General features: G+C 39.1%; 1 protein-coding gene across 2 annotated transcripts in view; it reads right to left on the bottom strand.

Annotated features, from left to right (window-relative positions):
- Window positions 1-19981, bottom strand: part of SLIT3 (slit guidance ligand 3) — a 585281-nt gene that overhangs the window by 187283 nt on the left and 378017 nt on the right. For both annotated transcript variants that reach the window (XM_048487936.1, XM_048487937.1), the window contains 3 exons: window positions 16788-16859; window positions 12899-12970; window positions 5720-5791 (listed from right to left, as the gene is read on the bottom strand). In XM_048487936.1, coding sequence (XP_048343893.1) covers window positions 5720-5791; window positions 12899-12970; window positions 16788-16859 — 216 coding nt within the window. The remainder of the gene's footprint in view (window positions 1-5719; window positions 5792-12898; window positions 12971-16787; window positions 16860-19981) is intronic.

The raw sequence follows: 19981 nt of genomic DNA, 5'->3' as shown, positions 1-19981 counted from the left end.
TCTCACAATGGAGAGATGTAGGGAGTTGTTACCCAGCTTTCACAGGTTGTGAACTTATTTTTAAGGAATCTCCACCAGCTGCTAAGAGTGTAACAGCACACATATGGTTTTTAAAATAGCAAAGGGGAATAACTTGGTTTAGCAATAACTTGGTTTAGCAATGCGAGAGGCAGGCTGGGTAGGGATCTTTTAAAGACTTTGTATAACAGAAATGGCTTGAAATGTATCTGCAGAGAATTCACAAAAGACCAAGTAGTGCATGCTAAGTAGTGCATGCATGAATAGCCTAGGTTGCCATTAACTTCCATGAAAACCACCGTACTCAACCTATGCTGCAAGGCAGGGTTGCACAGCCTACTCTTAAGGCTGGCCTTAATCTTACTTTTTAACATAGAATTCCAATAGTTTACTATTACATTTAAAAATTACAATACAAGCACAGGCTGTCTTTACACTTATGGCTGCAAGGGAAGAAGCAGGTCAGCTTACTCTGCTGCAGGAGATGACACATCAGGCTCAAGTTTTGCCCAAGCAGAATGATGCTTCAGCTTCTTCCAAGCGAAGAAGAAGAGAAGCACAGTCAATTTCTACTCAGACTTTGATGATGTATTACACTTTCAGGTGCTACCTATTTTGGGCATTGGCAGCCTGCCAAATGGTATGTACTACTGGCAAAGTCAGAAGCGCCTGTCCTCTGTCAAAGACTAGGAAGCTTTCTGTATGGTTGCTGGGGCACCTCAGGATGAACAGTGACGCTCAAGGATATTGGCTTCATTAAGCAGGGAATATAATGAGTCATCTGGATAAGAACATTATTATCTACCTATTCTTCCTTTCCCTGAGGACCTTAACAACAGATTAAAAATTTCATGTTTTTAAGCCTGCTTAAATAATAATAGTTATACTGATTATTATTTGTCCTCACTAAGATATTTCTATCCTGGACCCTCTTGACCAACAGTGAGGCACTTGCACCTTTGTAATTAAAAGGAAAACAAACCCCTGAGCATTGGAAATAAATTTGTTGGCAACACTTTAAAGGCTGATTGTTTGATTGATTCCTAGAGAAGTATCTACTAACATCTTTTATTATATATTCTTCTTAACTATTTATATTAATGTAATTAAGAATCTACTTGTAACTTTTTATTAGTTAGTTAATTTGAATTCTGCCCTATATGAATATATACCGGTTAATGGATGTTTTATGAATTTAGCAATTATTATATTGAGGTATAATTTGAAGACATTCCTCTAGAGTAGTAGTTTCCACCCTTCTTTTACTCATCTACTCCTTAGCAACCCATTTCCCTAAAATTGTACCCTCATATTAGCAAAACCCATTATGCAAATTTTTCGGCATACCCCCAAATGCTCTAGTCCATACCCTTGGAAGTATGGATGGGAACCACCTGGGGTCTAGGCTCTAAAGAGGAGCTAAGATGCCAAGAAATGAAGGATTTGAAAATGATAATTGATAATCTAGGGAAGGTTGAAGATAACAGAATGCAAGAAGTAGTTGTTGAAAGAAACAAGAAAAAGAGCAAGATTTAGACGGGAAAAGAACTGGTATTAAAATTATGGGATGGGAGAAAATGAAGGGGACAAACTGAAAATATATTTAGAGGATCTATCTACAGGATGGAAGATGGTATGATATAGTTGGCCATAGTCTTGTTAGATCTCAGAAGCTAAGCAGGGTGAGTACTTGAATGGGAGACCACTAAGGATGACTCTGCAGAAGGTGCAATGGCAAACCACCTCCATTTCTCACTTTCCTTGAAAGCCCCTTGCTAGGGTTGTCGTAGATCAGCTGCAACTTGATGGCACTTGGTGCAGATACATTTACAGGGATCCTCAGTTCTGATTACACATAATAACATCAGAAGAACCCTGCTAGATAAGACCAGTGGTCCATCTAGTCCAGCATCCCACTCATACTACGGCCAACTGGTTACTATGGAGGGCCAACTAGGATATAGTGTACAACACAACAGTACAGCCACATATCATAAAAGTTAAACTATATCATAGGGAGCAATCCAAAACAGATCTACTCAGAAGTAAATTCCATTTTATAGAATGGTGTATATTGCTAGGAAAGTATTCTTAGGACTGCAGACAAAATTTACCAAACTTTAATTTTAGTTCTTTTTCAAGATGTTTACTAAAGTTGCAACAAAATATACAGGCTAATCAACTACCTATATGCATAATTAAGAAATTATCTTGACTGATTCATTAACATGAATACAGTTTTCAAGTGTTTCAAATTTAAGTAATATTCTAAGCTCCCCAAATGAAACATTTTCAATAATTGGCTTGAAGAAGTGAAAAAGAACTGTTGTGGTAATGTTTGCCTTCATCAGCATTTTCATTTTCTAATTAAACAAGACATGCAAGCCAACCATCAGAGAATAAACAGATTATTCTTAGAAAGTGCAGCCTAGCAGTCTTGCTGGAAGTTTGTTGTTATTATTAAACAGACCAGAAATCATTTTAAGTACCCTAATAACCTGAGACACTATCTGGGAAACAACAGAGAAAACCTACATGAAGAGATAGTTTTCTCTTGTCTGCCTTTAGATCACACTAATATTAATTCTCATACAATAATGTAACACCTGTTATGTGATTAAAGAGGTATATCTTGAATGACAGATATCAAACAATACAAATGGCCAAAGCTATATGGGGAAATGTAGAGCAGTAGAATTTAAAGCAGTAGAATTAGATACACAACTGATTTAGGAAGCAATAACTGCTTAAGTCAACATCTTCATTCAAAGTTTCTATACGAGGAATGAAGATATCTGAAAGGTAACATGTTTGCAGCCAAAGTAAATAAACATTTAATATTTAAAAAGTAAATAAACATTTAATATTAAAGTGGGTATATAATATTCTCCAACATTTTCCAATTATGTCTGAAAACAAGTGCTTAGCTGGCTCATGATTTGGATTCTCCTACTATTCTATTTCAGATCAATATGGACATGGGCAATGAGCAGTAAACAGTATTCAGTTCCTCATTTAATCTTCATGTAAATTATTCACTGCTTCTAACCTTATGGAATTTCACAGATATATAGATGGCAAAGCTTCTAAGCTTTTTATAAGGCTTTGTTAAACAGAGATAGAGTTGCCAGGCATCTCCTCTAAACCCCTGGGCAATTTGGGCATAGAGAAAGAAAGCATCAAGCATTGCTGTGATGTCACTTCCAGTTTTTATTCAGAAATGTTATGACAGTCTAGGAAGTAAGGGACTCTAGAATCTACAGACTATCATGAAGTTGATCAATGTTTCTCTCCACCCCACTTTTTCCTCTCCCCAACTCTACTGAGTGAGTACAGGGACATGAGAACATCAGTAGAGAACTCCCACCACAAGCGGGTAAGTGACAACCCTGCGCAAAGATCACAGGTGACAAATACATTTGTCCAGTATTCCAGTATTGCTTGAGGACTTTTAGGTCTGTATGTAAACAAGTGTACAAATCAGAAAGTGTACAAATCAGAAAGTGTACAAAGTGTACACTTGTACAAATACAAGTGTTTGTATTTTTTATGAAACAAGAGAGACCTTTTCAGTTAAAGACAGCTGGATTTTATTAAATTAACAATAAGTGGACAAATAAGAACATTATCTGATTTAACAGCTATTAATTTCTCAAAAAAATTCTTACAACAGTGTTTGTTTCAAAGACCACTATACATTGTCTAAGCACAAAGATATCTTAAAATGCAGTAAGAATATTTCCCTAACCTCAGTGGGTTTTATAGAACTCTCCTGAGTTCTCTGAAGATCTCTGAAGAAGAGAGTTTTGGATCTTCAGGAGATAGTGAGAGAAGAGAGCTGCATTTGCAACAACCTGAGGGGTTACAGTGTTTTTATCAAGGGAGAATTGTATTAAGGAATGGATAATGAAGAAGGCATTCTTTGCCTGATCTTGGAGAAAAGGTAATGTCACGTTGTCTGATAGCTGATTAACAGGGGGAGGGGACAAAAATAACAAGGACAGAACTATAAAATGGGGAAGTGCTTAGCAGTCAAATGTGAGATGTCCTGAGCCTGTTGACAGTGAAGGGTGGCCCATAAGTCAGTCAGTCAGTCAGTCAGTCAGTCAGTCAGTCAGTCAGTCAGTCAGTCAGTCAGTCAGTCAAATAAATAAATAACAGTGGTTCAAACTCTACTTAGAGGGTTGGTCTCAGAAGGTAGTGCTGGGGGATTCCTAATCTGCCCCACCGCTGTTGACCTTTACCCATATATTTCTGCCCAGGAATTGTAATTGTGGACAGATGCCTTCCTGACTGACCCATCAGGTAAAAATGCTGATTTGGTGGCTACATGGGAGAAGGGCTTTTTGCTGACAGCTCCACAATTATGGAACATCCTCCCCACTCTCACTGTCGATTTTCAGGAGGTAGACAAAAACGGTTTTATTTAGGACTGCACTTTGATTGATTTAGCTTGACTATTGGCAATCCTAATTGGAGTTTTTAAACTATAACTTCAACAGATTTTTTAATTTGTTCTTTTTATTATGTTTTTATAACATTTTATTCATATTGTTCATAGTCTTGAGTTACTCAAGGTAGAAAAGCTAATGTTTTAAATAAATAAGCACATCAGAAAGAATACAGTCATCTTGTCTTTTTTTAGATAAATGATTGACTTCACATATGTTACAGAACTTAATATTGGCTTTTTAAAGCTTGTCTGTTTTTAAAATTCTGTATTTATGCATTCTTTAAGCAATACATTTCATTGGGTGATCCAAAATTCTAGCATTTTAAAAAGGAATGAATATAATTTCTCAGTGTTCATTTTCTCCACAATGAAGGAGGGAGGAGGAGGAGTTTGGATTTATATCCCCCCTTTCTCTCCTGCAGGAGACTCAAAGGGGCTTACAATCTCCTTGCCCTTCCCCTCTCACAACAAACACCCTGTGAGGTAGGTAGGGCTGAGAGAGCTCCGAGAAGCTGTGACTAGCCCCAAGGTCACCCAACTGGCGTGTGTGGGAGTGTACAGGCTAATCTGAATTCCCCAGATAAGCCTCCACAGCTCAGGCGGCAGAGCTGGGAATCAAACCCGGTTCCTCCAGATTAGATACATGAGCTCTTAATCTCCTACGCCACTGCTGCTCCTATAATTAAGCTCATATAATTATATAGTGATATCACGTGCACTTTTATTTTCAATTCCATCTCTAATAACTCCTAATATTAAATGTGACATTTTCACTATTAACTGCAGCACACTGAACTAAATCTTTTCATGGACCTCTATGACATTTCATTCCACTGTAGTTAAAGATAATTAAAATTCATTAGAGAATATATAAGGATGTTTTGTAACAATGAGTATCTCTTTGAACTTATCCATATTGTGTCTCATCGGCCATTGCGTTTCCCAGCTATGCAGTTTGTGGAGATCCTTTTGAAGATTTCACAATCAATTTGATAAGTTACTATGATGAACACTTGGCATTATCTGCAACTAAGCTAACAAAGTTCACATCTCACTCAAGGTATTACTGAATAAAGGCTGGTTTCAGTACATATTTACAATAGATTTAATTTTACTATACTGCACCACTGAGGAAAGTGCACAAAGTAATTGGCTAGCATTGACACTGTTGTAATTAACAGATACAGTCAAAATGCATAATAATTTATTTTATTTATGACTGGTCTCAACAGGAAGAAAAATACTCACAATAACTGCAGAGATGCAAGCCCGTCAAAAAGGCCTTTGGGAATCTCTGTAATTTTATTTCCATAGAGCACTCTGAAAAACAGGAAGAGGCAAATACACAGTATGAAATGATCTCCTACCCCTTTTATTATATGACAACCTCCATTATCAAGTAGTACATAACTTAAAGGTTTTCAGTGTTTTAAGAGAACTTTGGTCCCCACCAACTTTTAGCATGGAAAAGCTTCACAGAAACTGGACAATGTATTGTTAAAACTTTGTTATTTCCTCTTCACCACAAGTCACTTTAGTTTTTGGACATCACACATTGCAAAAACAATGAAGCTTAGTAATTATAAAGTTTGTACATGAAAATTTTACAGAGCTGAAACTACTTAGCAGTAGTATGATAGTGACACAATCACATGTGCTTTGGTTAATTTTTTGGATTATTACCAGGACCAAGCAATGTTGTGAAACAAGCTTTAAACTCTTCTATATATCGCAGCTTTTAGTCTTTAAATGTGCATCAAACAGAGAACACAAAATGGTCTAAATACTGAAAAATGTAAACAAGCAATTAAATGTGGCACTGCACTATAAACTAAACATATGAGGGGCATCAATTGCTTGTTATTGCATAAAGAGTATATTATCTTTCAAAAATATGAAAATATACATTCAACTTTTCATAAACTAAATCAGAATTGAACTAAAATTTATTTTCATATTCTTTTTCTTTTCATATTTTCTTTTTCTTTTCATATTCAAATTTCTTTTCATATTCTGACTGTAAGGCTCCTTCCTATAAAGCACTTTTCTGCATATGCAGAATAAAGCACTTTCAATCCACTTTCACAACTGTTTGCAAGTGGATTTTGCCATTCTGAACAGTAAAATCCAGCTGCAAAGTGCTTTGAAAGTGGATTGAAAGTGCATTATTCTGCATGTGCGAAAGGGGTCTTAGAATGATAAGACTACAGCCTCCTATCACAGCTTCTTAAACATTGGCAATGCCACCCTAAGCAGTTTTATTCATAATACTGCTCAGGTCTATTCAATAAAGTTTATTTTCAGGAAAGCATTCGCAGGATGACACTTTGAGTCAGTGTGATAGGTCGATTTCCCACAGGGAAATTCTATCTAGATCAAACCAAGTTTGTAAAGAAACCACACTTTTTCATCCCCACCACAGCATGTATTCAGTGAAGACATGTAGGCCTATCTTGGATCCTAGAAATGTAGAAATCCCCACTACCACGCAATCTCCTTTGTGGGTCTCTCCTGATTGACTGGCATGCCGTATTGGGGTGGGACCTTTTGGGGGCAGGAAATTTTTCCCTGCTACTTGCAACCTGAGGTTCGCTCGTTTGCAAGGATGAACGTTTAAGCGTTTAAGCGCTTAAACGGGTTTTCGCTCATTTGGAAGGGTGAATTGTTAATCGTTTATGTGGTTTTTCATTATGCTAACATCTCTCGCCGAGACCAACAGCGAAATCGAAACCCGGAAGGGGCTGTGCGCACATCCCTCAGCACCCACCGAGACCTGGTTGGTTGCTAGACTTGCATCACGCTCCACTGTGGGAATTTTAAACACAGATTGGACCCCCGTTCCTCCCCTCGAAACTGGATCGAAAGCGTGCAAAGAGAAAAAGTTGTACTTGCAAGCAGGTTCTGCTGGGATGTGGGACAAGGGGGAGAACGAGCGCCAGAAACAGGATGAGTCCCTGTTTGTCGCTCAAGCAGTGGGGAGTTCTTGCTGAAACCTTGATATTTTGTGTATCACACGATTAATTGACTGTGGGGAATCAACTGTAGAATGTCAGACTAGGATCATGGGGATCCAGGACTGAATCCTTATCATGCCATGGAGGCTTGGTGATGACTTTGGGCCAGCCACTCACAGTTAGCCTACACTATCTCACAGGATGGTTGTGAGAGTAAAATGGAGGTAAGGACATTGATGAAAGCCTCTATTGGACCCCAATGGAAACAGAGGCCAGGTATAAATTAATAATATTCTGCACTGAAAATCAAATGGCAGTATAGTTGGAGTGAAGTTACATGTTAGGAATAGAAGCAAAACAAGCCCCAGGGGCCTGCAGAGAGTCTTGTTTAAAATCAAGGTATATTATAATATAATAATTATGATATAATAATTCCTACTATTGTCAAAGTTGGTCCTTTTCATTTGGCAGGGCACCTTACAGCAGGATAATTACAAAAATATTCTGTTCTTTTTCACAATGCAGGTGGGCTTGGGGCTTGATAAGAAAAAAAAAGTAAATAAAAAGACAAAACACTCCCTTGGTCAACAAACTGATTTTTAGTATGGTGATCCTGCTGTCCCAGAACCTGTGTTAATGGTGCATTGACATTATAAGAAAAAGATAAGAAAAAGTGTATAGTATGTGATTGACAACCACTGGACATGCTAGCAAGTCAGTGTCTGATAACATTTTGCTACATTGCTGTTTTCTAGCAACCTATTTCATTATTTGTAGAAATAGTTAAGATTCTTCTTTTTTAAGAATAACAATCTAAAAGCAGCTATCAGCCTTCAAAAGGATTTGGAATGCAAAATAAAGAAGAAAACTTAAGTAAATGCTTAACACCCCTACAAATTTACAAGCTTCAGGAATGCTGAATAGCTGTTTTGAATATCAGAAACCCCAAGGAACGATAGGTATTTCCAGCATAACAAGTCAAATACTTGAAGGTAAAAATTATTACAGCCATGTCTACTAACATATTGATTCAATAGCATTTTTTCACCTCTGACAACATGCCTCCCTCCAATGATAACATACCCTTACTTATTATGTGATGATGTAAATGTGAACAGCGATGCCAAATACTAAGCTTGGTTATGTGTTTGGATCCTAGCTAATCTAACCTTTAAAAATTGGTTATGAGCCTGAATCAGAAGGGGAAAGAATTTCATGTATTACACAGACCTGAAATAAATTCTCTCACCACTGAGCAAGATGACTGGCTTGACACATCACATGAAATGTCTCCAGACAGTCTGGAAAAGGTCTTCTAAGCTCCAGCACAGCCAAGTTAAATGTGTGGAAAGCCTACTGGCAACCAGAAGTCTAACATATCAAGTACTATGTACAAAAAGATTATCAGCCCCTTGAGGCTAGCAATATATCTCCCTTTGGTGATACTGTTATAGTCTATCTTGAGACCATGGAACAGGGAGGGCTATAAATATAACACATAATAAGAAGCAGATGCTAATTTTTTACTCAATGATTACTCATTCTGATATTCAACCATGTAGCCCCATTGAATTAAATGAAATTTCATTTTAGTTTAGTTAGGCACAGAGGGACTAAAAAAGAACTAACAATACAGAGTAATTTTGGCTCCCAACACACTTCAGCTGCAATGAAAAAGCAAATGATCCTTCACTTGCTCAAAGATAAACAAAATTAAGTGAGAATGAGGTTTAGAAAGAAGCAGCCTAAATTAGTACATTCTTCTTATGCCTAGCGTTTATGAGTACCCCAACTTTAGCAAATTAAGAATTAGAAATCCATGAGATTTTAGTGTAAAGGACAATATCTGAACATTGGGGACCTTTGGGGAATTTGTTCCATGAACAAATTTCATGGAAGACAGATATGTAGTACACAAGGCTTCAAACAGGATGAAAGACTGGGTAAAAAAAAAATCCAGCCATCTGACTCAGGTATTTCTCATCCTTTCACTTTATTAGTAACTGGACTAAAGTAGCAGATCTCTTCACAAGTTTCACAGAATGTACCATATATACTTGAGTATAAGCCGACTTTTTCAGCACATTTTTTATGCTGAAAAAGCCCTCCTCGGCTTATACTCGAGAATATACAGTAATTCCAAGATGGCGGCTAGAGCTTGGGCTGCTTTGGGGATCTGGTAAGCATGTTGCTTTTTTTCTAACTCACCCGAGAGCCGTAAAAACAAGCTGTAAGGACAGCCTGCATAGCATTACAACTAGGCAAACTCTGTTAAGCAACTCTATCTCATCTTGCTCCCAAATCTTCTGTTTATAGTTGCTGATGGTCCCTTGACCCTCTATGATGTGGCTGGCCTCCACCTGGGCCAGGGCTTTTAGTGCCTTGACCTCAGCCTGGTGGAAAACCTTGGGCAGTCTCTGTGATGAGGAAGAACTCCCTATTATCTTTAAGGCTGCCTCTGACTATAGATTGAATAATCCCAGATTCATACCTGGGAGCTGTTTCCTGCAGTCTAGGGCAGCTATGGCTTTGACTAGAAGAGCCTGGTAATCCTCCTGCTTAAAAAACCTCAGGGACTACTCAGGCATTTCCACTGGGGAGCTCTCCTCATTGGAGAGAAATTCCTCCTCCTCCTTGTCCTCCCCTTCACTGAGGCACATGGGCTCTTGTTCCCATTGGGAGTAATCTCCTGAAAAGGGCTGGTTCCCCCCATTTTTGGTGCCTGAATTTTCTGAGGGTAGGTTGGGTCCCAGTGGGGAGGAACAGGGAGAGGACACAGGGCTGGATTTTTGGATCCCCTTTGTTCTACTTTCCCCTTGGTAGAAAGGGGCCCACTCCTTTCTCACGGCCTGTCTAATGAAGGTGACCAATTCAGCATTAAATGCTTGGTTGCTAACTGCCTGCTGGTTACTCATGAGAAGACCCTCACTCAAAGTCTTTATTGATGCAACAGAAAAACTCCCAGGCTGTGGTGGGCATGAACTGCAGTCACAGCCGATTGAATTTGCAGCAGTTGAGGGAGACAAGATGGAGGCAGAACATTCCTCTGAACTCAGAGAGAGGCACCACTTCTTTTTAGTGCATTAGTGCTCTTTTTCGGCCTGAAGGTCATTCAGTTTTGCTGGGTCCCAGGAAGGAATTGACTTGCTGCCTGATGTCCTGAGCAACAGCACTTAAGGGCACCTGTAGTTCAGCTTCAGATAAAAAGCTGCCTCCTAAATTTCTTCCTGCTATTATAGGGTTGGGGAAAGGGGGCACGAAAATGCAGTCTGCTGTAGCCTGGACAGAACAACATGTTGTTTGGCATCAAAATAAATAGGCAGAGAGTAACAGCAGGTAAGGTAAGGCAAATCAGAGAAGGAATAAAGTAAAAAGAGAGAAGATATAAGACCAATAAGGCTTGGAAAGGACAGAGCCTAATCCTCACACCGTTCTCTCTGATTAAGGCTGGAAAGGAACTGGCAAAGGTGATTCCCACTACAGGAGACAGGAAGTGGGAAAAAAACCCTGTTCCTGTCTCCTTGAAGGAAGGGGTGGAAATTACCCAAGCAAGATGTCCTCTTGCTTCAGGGGAAGAAGTTTGATCTCACATCATTACTACTGGAATCCAAGGCTCTTTGGTCTGAATTTCCAACACAGTTTGCACTCTGTGTTTCACAATTCTTCTTCCAAGACAATCAAGCAAGGTTCCAGGAGTAATTATACAATCATATACAGCGTTACTCCAGACTAACCCTGCTTAAATCAATTTGCATAGGAATGCATTGTAAGTTATTGGAACAAAGATTTGAGAACAATTTTTAGACCTAAGAAATGTCAGCATGGACTGGAAAAGAGCTACCCTCCTTAAAATTTGGGGTGAAATTTAAAGTGTTAAAAGAAGATGGATACTTCTCAACAATCAATTTAACATATCTTACTTTCCAGGAAATTCAGGTTTTGGTAACTAAGTTTGGGTTTTAGAGTCAGTTTCTGCCAATACAAAACATAGTAGAACATTCTTTGGCATACGTAATTTGGAATACATAGTCTAGCATATATAGGATTTTTCTTTGTTTTTTAAAGTAAGTTAAAAGAGGTATAGATCTGCTATTTGCGTATATTACTTCGAACCCCAGTTGTAATACTACACTACAAAATGTAGCATCACACAGTGCTGTCAAATGCTTTTATTTACAATCGCATATAGACAAATTCCTTTGGTGGATTTCAAAATTTTGTTTCAAACACAGCAAAGGTTATAATGAGCAATCCAAAGTCTCTCTTCCAAAGAATTTAAAGTCTGTCTGTTTATAAGCTGTTGAAATAAAACATGTTTCTTAGATTTTTCAACATGTCTTCCTTTTTCCCACCATACATTAAAAATAGACAATTATGAAAAAAATGCCAAGATGTGCAGATTTACTGGATTATTCAATATTTAGCTCCATGTATCTTATTATCAAGAGCCAGAATGATATTGTGATTAAGGTGTCAGATTAGAACCTGGGAAATCCAAGTTTCAATCTCCCCTCTGACATGGGAACTTGCTGGATGACCTTGGACCAATCACACACTCTCAGTTTCAACTGTGCAAATATTTGGGTAGGAGACTTCTAAGAAATACCAAAGCTGTGATGAAAAGGCAGGCAATGGCAAACCACCTCTGAATGTCTCTTGCCTTGAAAACCCTATGGGGTCACCATGTCAGCCCTGACTTGATGGCAAAAAATACCTTAGCAGAAAAGGCAATATACCAGTCATTTAGTAGTGGCCAGGGATTTAAGCCATGAGTTCTTAGCTTGGCACATGTGGGTGCCATAGTGCCCTCCAACACTGTTCCTGGCACCTGCCATCTGTTTTTAAAAAATGAATAGAGCCAAGTGGGGCTCTTGCCCAGCTGAACTTATGATCTAATTAGCTGTGCAACTGCCACCATACATATTGGTTTTATTTTCTTTCTCAGTACTCATTCCCAGTGTATTCCCAGTACTCATTCCCAGAATCACCTCCTTCTCTGCACATGGGCTTTGTGTTTGTGTGTGCATGTCTCTACCTCCTATAGAGCAATTTTATTGTTCAACCAACCAGCCATTTTGTGGTTGTGCCCACCACCCTTTGCAGGTATTTCAAAGGAATTCAGAGGCTTAAAAGGATTTGAAACCCCTGATCTAAGAGTATAATTTGCTGATAAAATTTTAAAAATATATGGAATCCTAGTCATTCAGCAAGATAATCCCAACAAAAAAATTTCTGTTGTGAATATCAATAAAACATTCAATGCTGATGTTTTCAAGGGCTGCATAACTAACCTTCATCAATAAATCTAGAGTTACATAAACAATGTCATTTTCAAGTCTGTCTAATCAATTTCCAATTTTAGAAAGATTAGGGTCTTTTCTCAGAGAAAAGGAAAGCATCACAAACCCAATATATGATTTATTATTTTTGAGATTCTCTCCGAATCTCCCATTCAAGGTTACTCTCTACTTACAGCGAGGTGAGAGACTTCAGGCCCTGAAAAGCATCTGATGCAATATCCGATATTTGATTCTTGCTGATATCACTGCAAAGATATACAATGGAAGAAGGCAAGGTTCTGATGAAAACACAATTTGCCAATATGCCCTAAGCATTTTTAAATGATTTAGCTATAGATAACAGTGACAAACAGGCTAGCCTTGCGTAAAGATTTTAATCCTGTGAACACAAGATGCTATTTTACTGAAAAGAAACCAAAATTTTAGCACAGTTACCAACTAAGTCTATATCAACTTTTATGTATGATTCTGTATAATCATATTATATATAAGCAGCACACAGCTAAGTTAAAATTACTCTGCCTTTGGTAAGAGGACCCAAGTATGCATGATATTCTCTACTGTTTATCTATTGCCAAGATGATCTCAATTGGGGGGGGGGATATCAAGAAAATCTGCTCAAATTATTACATTGCAACTCAATTTACATTCCTATAATATACCATGCAAAAACAAATATTTAATAAGAGACTATTTAAATATAAACAGAAATCTCCCCTCAAAAACCACGTCTTGTAGTTCAATATCCCTTCATACTGGACCATTAAGTGTAAAAACAAAGAGATAATGTTTAGGCATAATTAATTTTTCCCATTTCCAAGCTAAACTAGTTTCCCCTTTACTTGAATTCATATAAGTTTCACCTCACTCGAGCCTGTGATATCATATGTTTCTCCTCTCTTCTGACTTCATCATGGCACAGACAAACATACTAAAATTCTCCCTCTCCCTTTTTGCAGAAGAAAGAGTCTGGAAATCTAAGACTCTCCTTATAAGATTATGCTTTACATCTAAACTCTACATCTCTCAACTTTGTTGTCTACTATACTGCACATGGCTAAGCCAAAGTCTTCCCAGAAACTAAGGCCCCTTCCGCACGGTGGCGGAAGGGGTCGGGTTGGCGTAGATGACGCCGACCCGACCCTTCTGGGACCGTTCGCATGAACTTGGAGTCTCCCAGATTACCTCCCGGATAATGACGGGCGCGAGAAACTGCACTAGTCGTTACTGCGACTTCCACCCAGAAACTCTCATGGCCCTCGGCATCATCGCCGAGGCTAGGGGACATAGCCCTCCCTGCCCCGCGCAACCTCTCTCCCAGTCGCAGGGCTGAGGGTAGTGTCCCCAGGCGCTCAGCCACGCTTGCCCAGTAGTGAGGCAGGTGGACAGGTAGGTCGCCCGGACATGGGGGGAGGGAAGGCGCCGTGGAGCTGCTGCCGTTCGCACGGCAGCGGCTCCAAGCCGCCGTTTTCCCAAAACCTCACTGGGCAAACGAGGTTGCAAAACGGCGGGCTTCAAGACATCGCATGCCGGTGGCGCTACAGCTGCAAAGCAGCTTGGGCGCGCTCTGTGCGAACAGCTCCCTGAGGGACGGCGCTTTGCTGGAAATCCTCCTTCAGGTCACCGTGATTCACACTGCGGCAGAAGGGGCCAAAGCGATTTCCTGCCTCTCAATAAGGATTGAAAGGCATGTCGGTTGCTGGCTACTACGAATTATCCAACTCTACATCCTAATACATACTTCAGCAATGGCGAGAGTTCCTACCTGAATATTTCTGTTTCTCTCACATTAGAAAACAAATAAAATAGACAAATATATTTTTTTCAGATTCTTAAGCAAAAACTAAAGAGTTGTACATTGGAAAATGGCTTCTCTGTGAAAAACCTGCCCTGTCTTCTTTGAGGCTCCTTCCGCACATGCAAAATAATGCGTTTTCAAACCACTTTTACAACTGTTTACAAGTGGATTTTGCCATTCTGCACAGCTTCAAAGAGCACTGAAAGCAGTTTAAAAGTGCATTATTCTGCATGTGCAGACTGAGCCTGACACTAGGATAGTAGATTCACTCACAGGGATTATGTCATCTCTCTTGGTCCTTGTAATGGATTTCACTCCACTATCCCACAAGCACTTTTTCTCATGTGTCTAATAATTATAAAGTCTTTTTTCTTCCTTGGGTACTAAGAAGTAATAAGTTTTCCCATTAAAGATCCTCCAGTGATTAAAGCACTTTCAGTAGTGTGGGTTTTGACATTCACAATCTTCATTAATACTTTAGATCACAGAATAGAGTCATATTTACAAAGCTAAATTCTGGGATCTAATTAGAAAACTTCTCCCTATAACTTTGGATTTCAATTCTTTTAATCATAAAAGCATTTTTTATTTTGAATATAACTTCAAAAAAATTTAAATGAAGAATTTTAGGAAGGGCAACCATTGAAATCTCTTTACTAAATGAGAAATCTTCACAACCTATTATTAGATACTTACATTATGAACCAAGGTTCTTGACAGAAAAATAATACTAGATTATTTTGTAGCTTTTAAACTATTAACGAAGTTCAACAGCAAAGGATCACAAACTATTGCCAAAGGCTCTGACCATCCATAAATCCAGAGTCACCATGTTCTCAGTATTTTATACTTTCTTTTATAGAAATTAAAGTGCTTTTTCCTGTTTTCAAGGTACGAAAAACTGATCTCAATAATTACTATCTTGCTATGCAGTATGGAATTTCTTTACAAAAACATTTTGCTGCAGTGAAAATGCAAGACACATGGAACAACATTATTTGTACAGCTAGATTCATTCTATTTCTTTAAGGGTTATACAGCCCAATCCACAGTGGCTGGGGAGGCACAGCAAAGGCAGGATTTCCGCCTCGGCAGTGCAGGAAGGAGGGAAATTCAAAAACCTTCCTACTGCCAGAATAGCCATTAGCCAAACAGGCTTATAAATGATTTCCGGTGGCATAAGTCTGCGGCTGCAGGGGTGGGTTGGTGTTATTTCATGGGCCAAAAGCCTGGTGGATGCCCTCACCCCCAGGAATACTTGTAGCCTGCCCCCAGTTGCACCGGCATCCTCTGTTATGCCAATGTGGCACAGGCAACTCTCCAGTTTGGGTACCACAAAGCTGTGCAACACCCATCCACCACCACATTTCTCCTCATTGACAATGTATGTGCACCTTATGTCAGCAGGATAGGAAACGCGTTGATATGGACCCGCACTGCTTCCAAGATGTGCTTCGGCTCCCCACCCCACATGGATTGGGCTGCTCTTGGGTTAACTTGGAAGATAATAGCTTTCAACAGACTTCTGCTAGCAGTAGCAGATGTTCTTGGATACTGTGTCTGCTCATCAATAATATGAACTGCTAATCCTAAACCTTGATTTGAAGTTTCAAATAGGTATTAGGAGACCTGATGACTGTTAAGCCAGACTCCAAAGCTCCTTCTTCACTTTAAATGATGCGATACCAAAGGATACTGAAAGAAGCTTCTTTTGACTATGTCCTCCATTTAAAAAAATCTGGAATCTTTTACATGTCCCACAATTACATATTGTTTTCAAACCAAATAAATGTAAGCAGGATCGCTAAGAAAGTTATTCAACTTTACTGAATATAAACAGCCATGTTTTGCTTTCTATTACTACTGACATAAATGCAGAATAATTATATTGAAGTTGTTGAGTGTTTTCCAGACCAGTAATGACACCCATATTAAAAAGGCCCACTCTATTTACTTAGAAATTAACACTATTTTCAGTCAACCATAATAAACATACCATTACCACATTTGGGAAATTACTCTTATGAAAACACTCACCCTTGCTCTAAGCCAGTTGGTTAAAATTAAGTTATCATTAAGTAGGAACAAATACCTTAGGCTCTTCCTACTGAGGAAAAGTACTGAACACAGTAACTTCATAGGCAAGAAGACAATCTAGATGTTATTAATAGCATAACGTTCATGTTGTGTTAAACTTACTGGCTTAAATCCTACAAAAAATGAGAAAACATGATCTGATATATTAGAACACTTAATATACTTACATTCTTTTAAGTTTCTTATACTGAGAGAAAGCTCCAGGGGGGATGCTTCTGATAGAGTTCTGTTCCAAGCGGCTATAAGGAGAATGTAAAACATTCATTTTAAGTTTAAAAAGAAACAGGGATAATCTTTATTACTTATGTTAAAATTTGTTGGGCATCCATTTCAAGTAAAAGCCCCCTCAAATCAACATACAACAAAAAATTAAAATATCATTACAATGTAATTTAAAGATCCTGACAAAATCAACTCTAGCCTACTCTATGAGGGAAGGGGTTGAACAAAAGTACACAGTTCACATTCGTTTCTCCCTACCAATAAAAGGTTGCTAGAACGTGCACAACAAAAGTTGATAGAGGAGCCCACGGTAGTTCTAGGATTTCATTACAAACAAGAACATTCCTTAATGTATTCAACAACCTTTTATAAACAATCGGGAAGGAGTTAGATATAAGTAAACTGTACATCAGGATTCCAAAGGGATGTCCTTTGAGGTACTTTCCACCCCTGCAATTCTGAGATTTGTTTCATTCTGCTATGAAACAGCTTCTTTGCCCTTTGGGAGTTTTATTTTTAAGGCTTCAACAACTGCTCAGGTCAAAGGACAAGAGCAATTTCCTTCACTCTCTATAATAAAACAGCAAAGCCTGGAGAGAGAGTGGAGCAGTCTGATGGAGTCAAAGATATTTTTCTGAACCTCATGTGGCATTACAAACAAGTCTCTATATGCTCTTTGATTTTTGTTTTTACAAAGAACTTGACTGATCAGATGAGACACTCAACAAAACAACAGATAATAGTGTGGGTGGGGGAGATGCACTTAAAGGTGACAAATGATATTCTAGGAAAGAACAGACTCCTGGAATCCTGTCGCAATTAATCACAAGGTTCGGCATGTTTTGTCACCATTGCAGTTGGCACATGTACAATTCATAGATATGGTGTGAATACTAAAAAGAGTAGCTATTGCAGATCTTCCAAACAACATCACAATATTGGGGAGAGCAAAACTCTTTGTCTTGAAGATGAGCTAAGAGTTGTAGCAATTTAAGTTGCAACAACCTCTTTCTGTTTGTACAAAGAAATTCTCTGTACTGCATTGTTTATCATAGCAAGCCTTTATTTTTATTTTATTTATTTTTATTTATTATATTTATATACCGCCCTCCCCAAAGGCTCTATTGGCATAGACAACAGTACAACAATAATAAAAAACGGATTAAAAAGCATATACAATACAGGAAATAAATGTTAGGTTGAAGGAAATCTGCTGGCATTTGGTAATTTCCAGGAGAAAGTCTGGTACTATCATACAGAGAGAAGGATCAGGATTGTCCAACAAGTAGTGTAATCTTTAAATCGGGGAGATCGGGTAAATGTAAAGGAGTAGATTCACATACTTGGATCTGATTTCCTTGAATTTGAGACAGTGTAGTAATTGGTGGGCCAGAGATTCAACTGAGTCATCATTACATGGGCACAATCTTTTAGCCTTTTCTTGCTTATTAAATCTGCCATGTAACAAGGCAGAAGGCATTAACATTAAACCTTATGAGCATTGTAATGGCTCTCTCACTTTGAGCAGGGTTTATTAAGCAATACAGGTAGTGTGCCAAAGCATGGCTACGTTCGAAATGGGAGAAGAGAAAAAAAATACAGGGGGGGAGCACGCTTTTCTTGGCTGCGGTGATTAGGTAGAGAACTCTCTTATCCAATAGTTGTCGCTTTAATTTTCGTGATAAGCTTCTGAATAGGGACAAAGGGCAAAGTAGAATCCACTAACAGTCCAATAGAGGCCATTTTTTTTTCTTCAATTATGGAAAACCAGGGGTTGGAATGGGTGTCAGAGAGCAGACGGTGGACCAGGGAATTACATTCCGAGAGAAAATGAATTCGCAGCCAGAATCTAAAAGCCCTCAGCCAAGCGGCTGATTCCAAGGAGTTTTGACCTAACTCCAGACAAAGGGCTGCATAGGGCATGCAATTTGGGAGTCCAGTTATCTTATGAAAAAATTTGGATTGAAGAGAATTCAAGGAGTGGTTAATAGCTTGAATCCAAATTGGGACTCCGTGAATCAATCTCGAGGCAACTTTGGCACTGAAAATTTGAGGGCAGGAGGGATAAAGGAGTGGCCACTGCTGTAAAAGAAATGTAGTAATGCTGACATATTGTTAGATGTAGCTAGGAGAGCGACCTTCCTCTGGGTTGCCCATGAAAGGTTAAAGGAGAATGAGAGACCAAGGTATTTATAGCACTTAACCTGTTCAATTTGGGTGCTTTTCATTGCCCATGTGAACTTCTTAAAGCACCTAGACACCATCCAGGTTTGGAGAACTTTGCTTCAGGGGGTTCAATTCTATGGGACCCCAAAAGGGTAGGGCCCATCTCCCACTGCCCCCTGAAGCAAAGTTCCCCAAACCTGGATGGTGTCATCCAGAGACTCTCCTGAAGATACCCTGAAAGTTTTGTGGGTTTACCATGAGAAATGTGCACTCCACAGCCCTCTATCAGAAATTCCCCATTGACAGCAATGCAGCTAAGTCACTGCAGAACAAAGAATCTTGGGCAAATTTCTGGGGGTGCCTGCAGGGGGCACATTTTTAGATTTATCGGTACCAAAATTTCAGGGTAACATCAGGAGACTGTCCTGATGATACCCCCCAGGTTCAGTGCAGTTTGGTACAGGGGGGACAAAGTTATGGATTCTCAAAAGGGTAGCTCCCATCTCCTTAGGTCCCTTTGGAAAGAATGGGGGATAGGGGCATCCCTTTTGGGGGTGCATAACTTTGGCCCCCCTGAACAAAACTGTACCAAACTTGGCAGGGATCATCAGGACAGTCTTCCGATGATACCCTGAAATTTCGGTGCCAATATGTTTAAAATTGCACCCCCTGCAAGCCAAAACATGAAAAAACACCAAAAAATAAAAACGCAATTCGGCTCGTGATCCGAATCCCATGGATTCGGATCAGCTGGGATTCGGACAGGTCAGATTCAGACCCTGCTCATCCAAATCCATCCGAATCAATGCAGATTTGGTCAAAATCTGTATTCGGATCGTCCGAATCTCCAACCCTAGATTTGACTATTGAGGAAACCTGTGGTAAGCTGTACATGCAGAAAAGGCCTATGTTGCAATTTTTTCCTCACACCTGTTGACTGGAGTGGGAAGTAGGGATCATATCACTCTAGTCT

Source organism: Sphaerodactylus townsendi, linkage group LG03 (genome assembly GCF_021028975.2).
Source record: "Sphaerodactylus townsendi isolate TG3544 linkage group LG03, MPM_Stown_v2.3, whole genome shotgun sequence".
Lineage (NCBI taxonomy): Eukaryota > Metazoa > Chordata > Lepidosauria > Squamata > Sphaerodactylidae > Sphaerodactylus > Sphaerodactylus townsendi.
The sequence above is the reverse complement of the archived record's forward strand: the minus strand, read 5'-3'. Positions and strand labels throughout refer to the sequence as shown.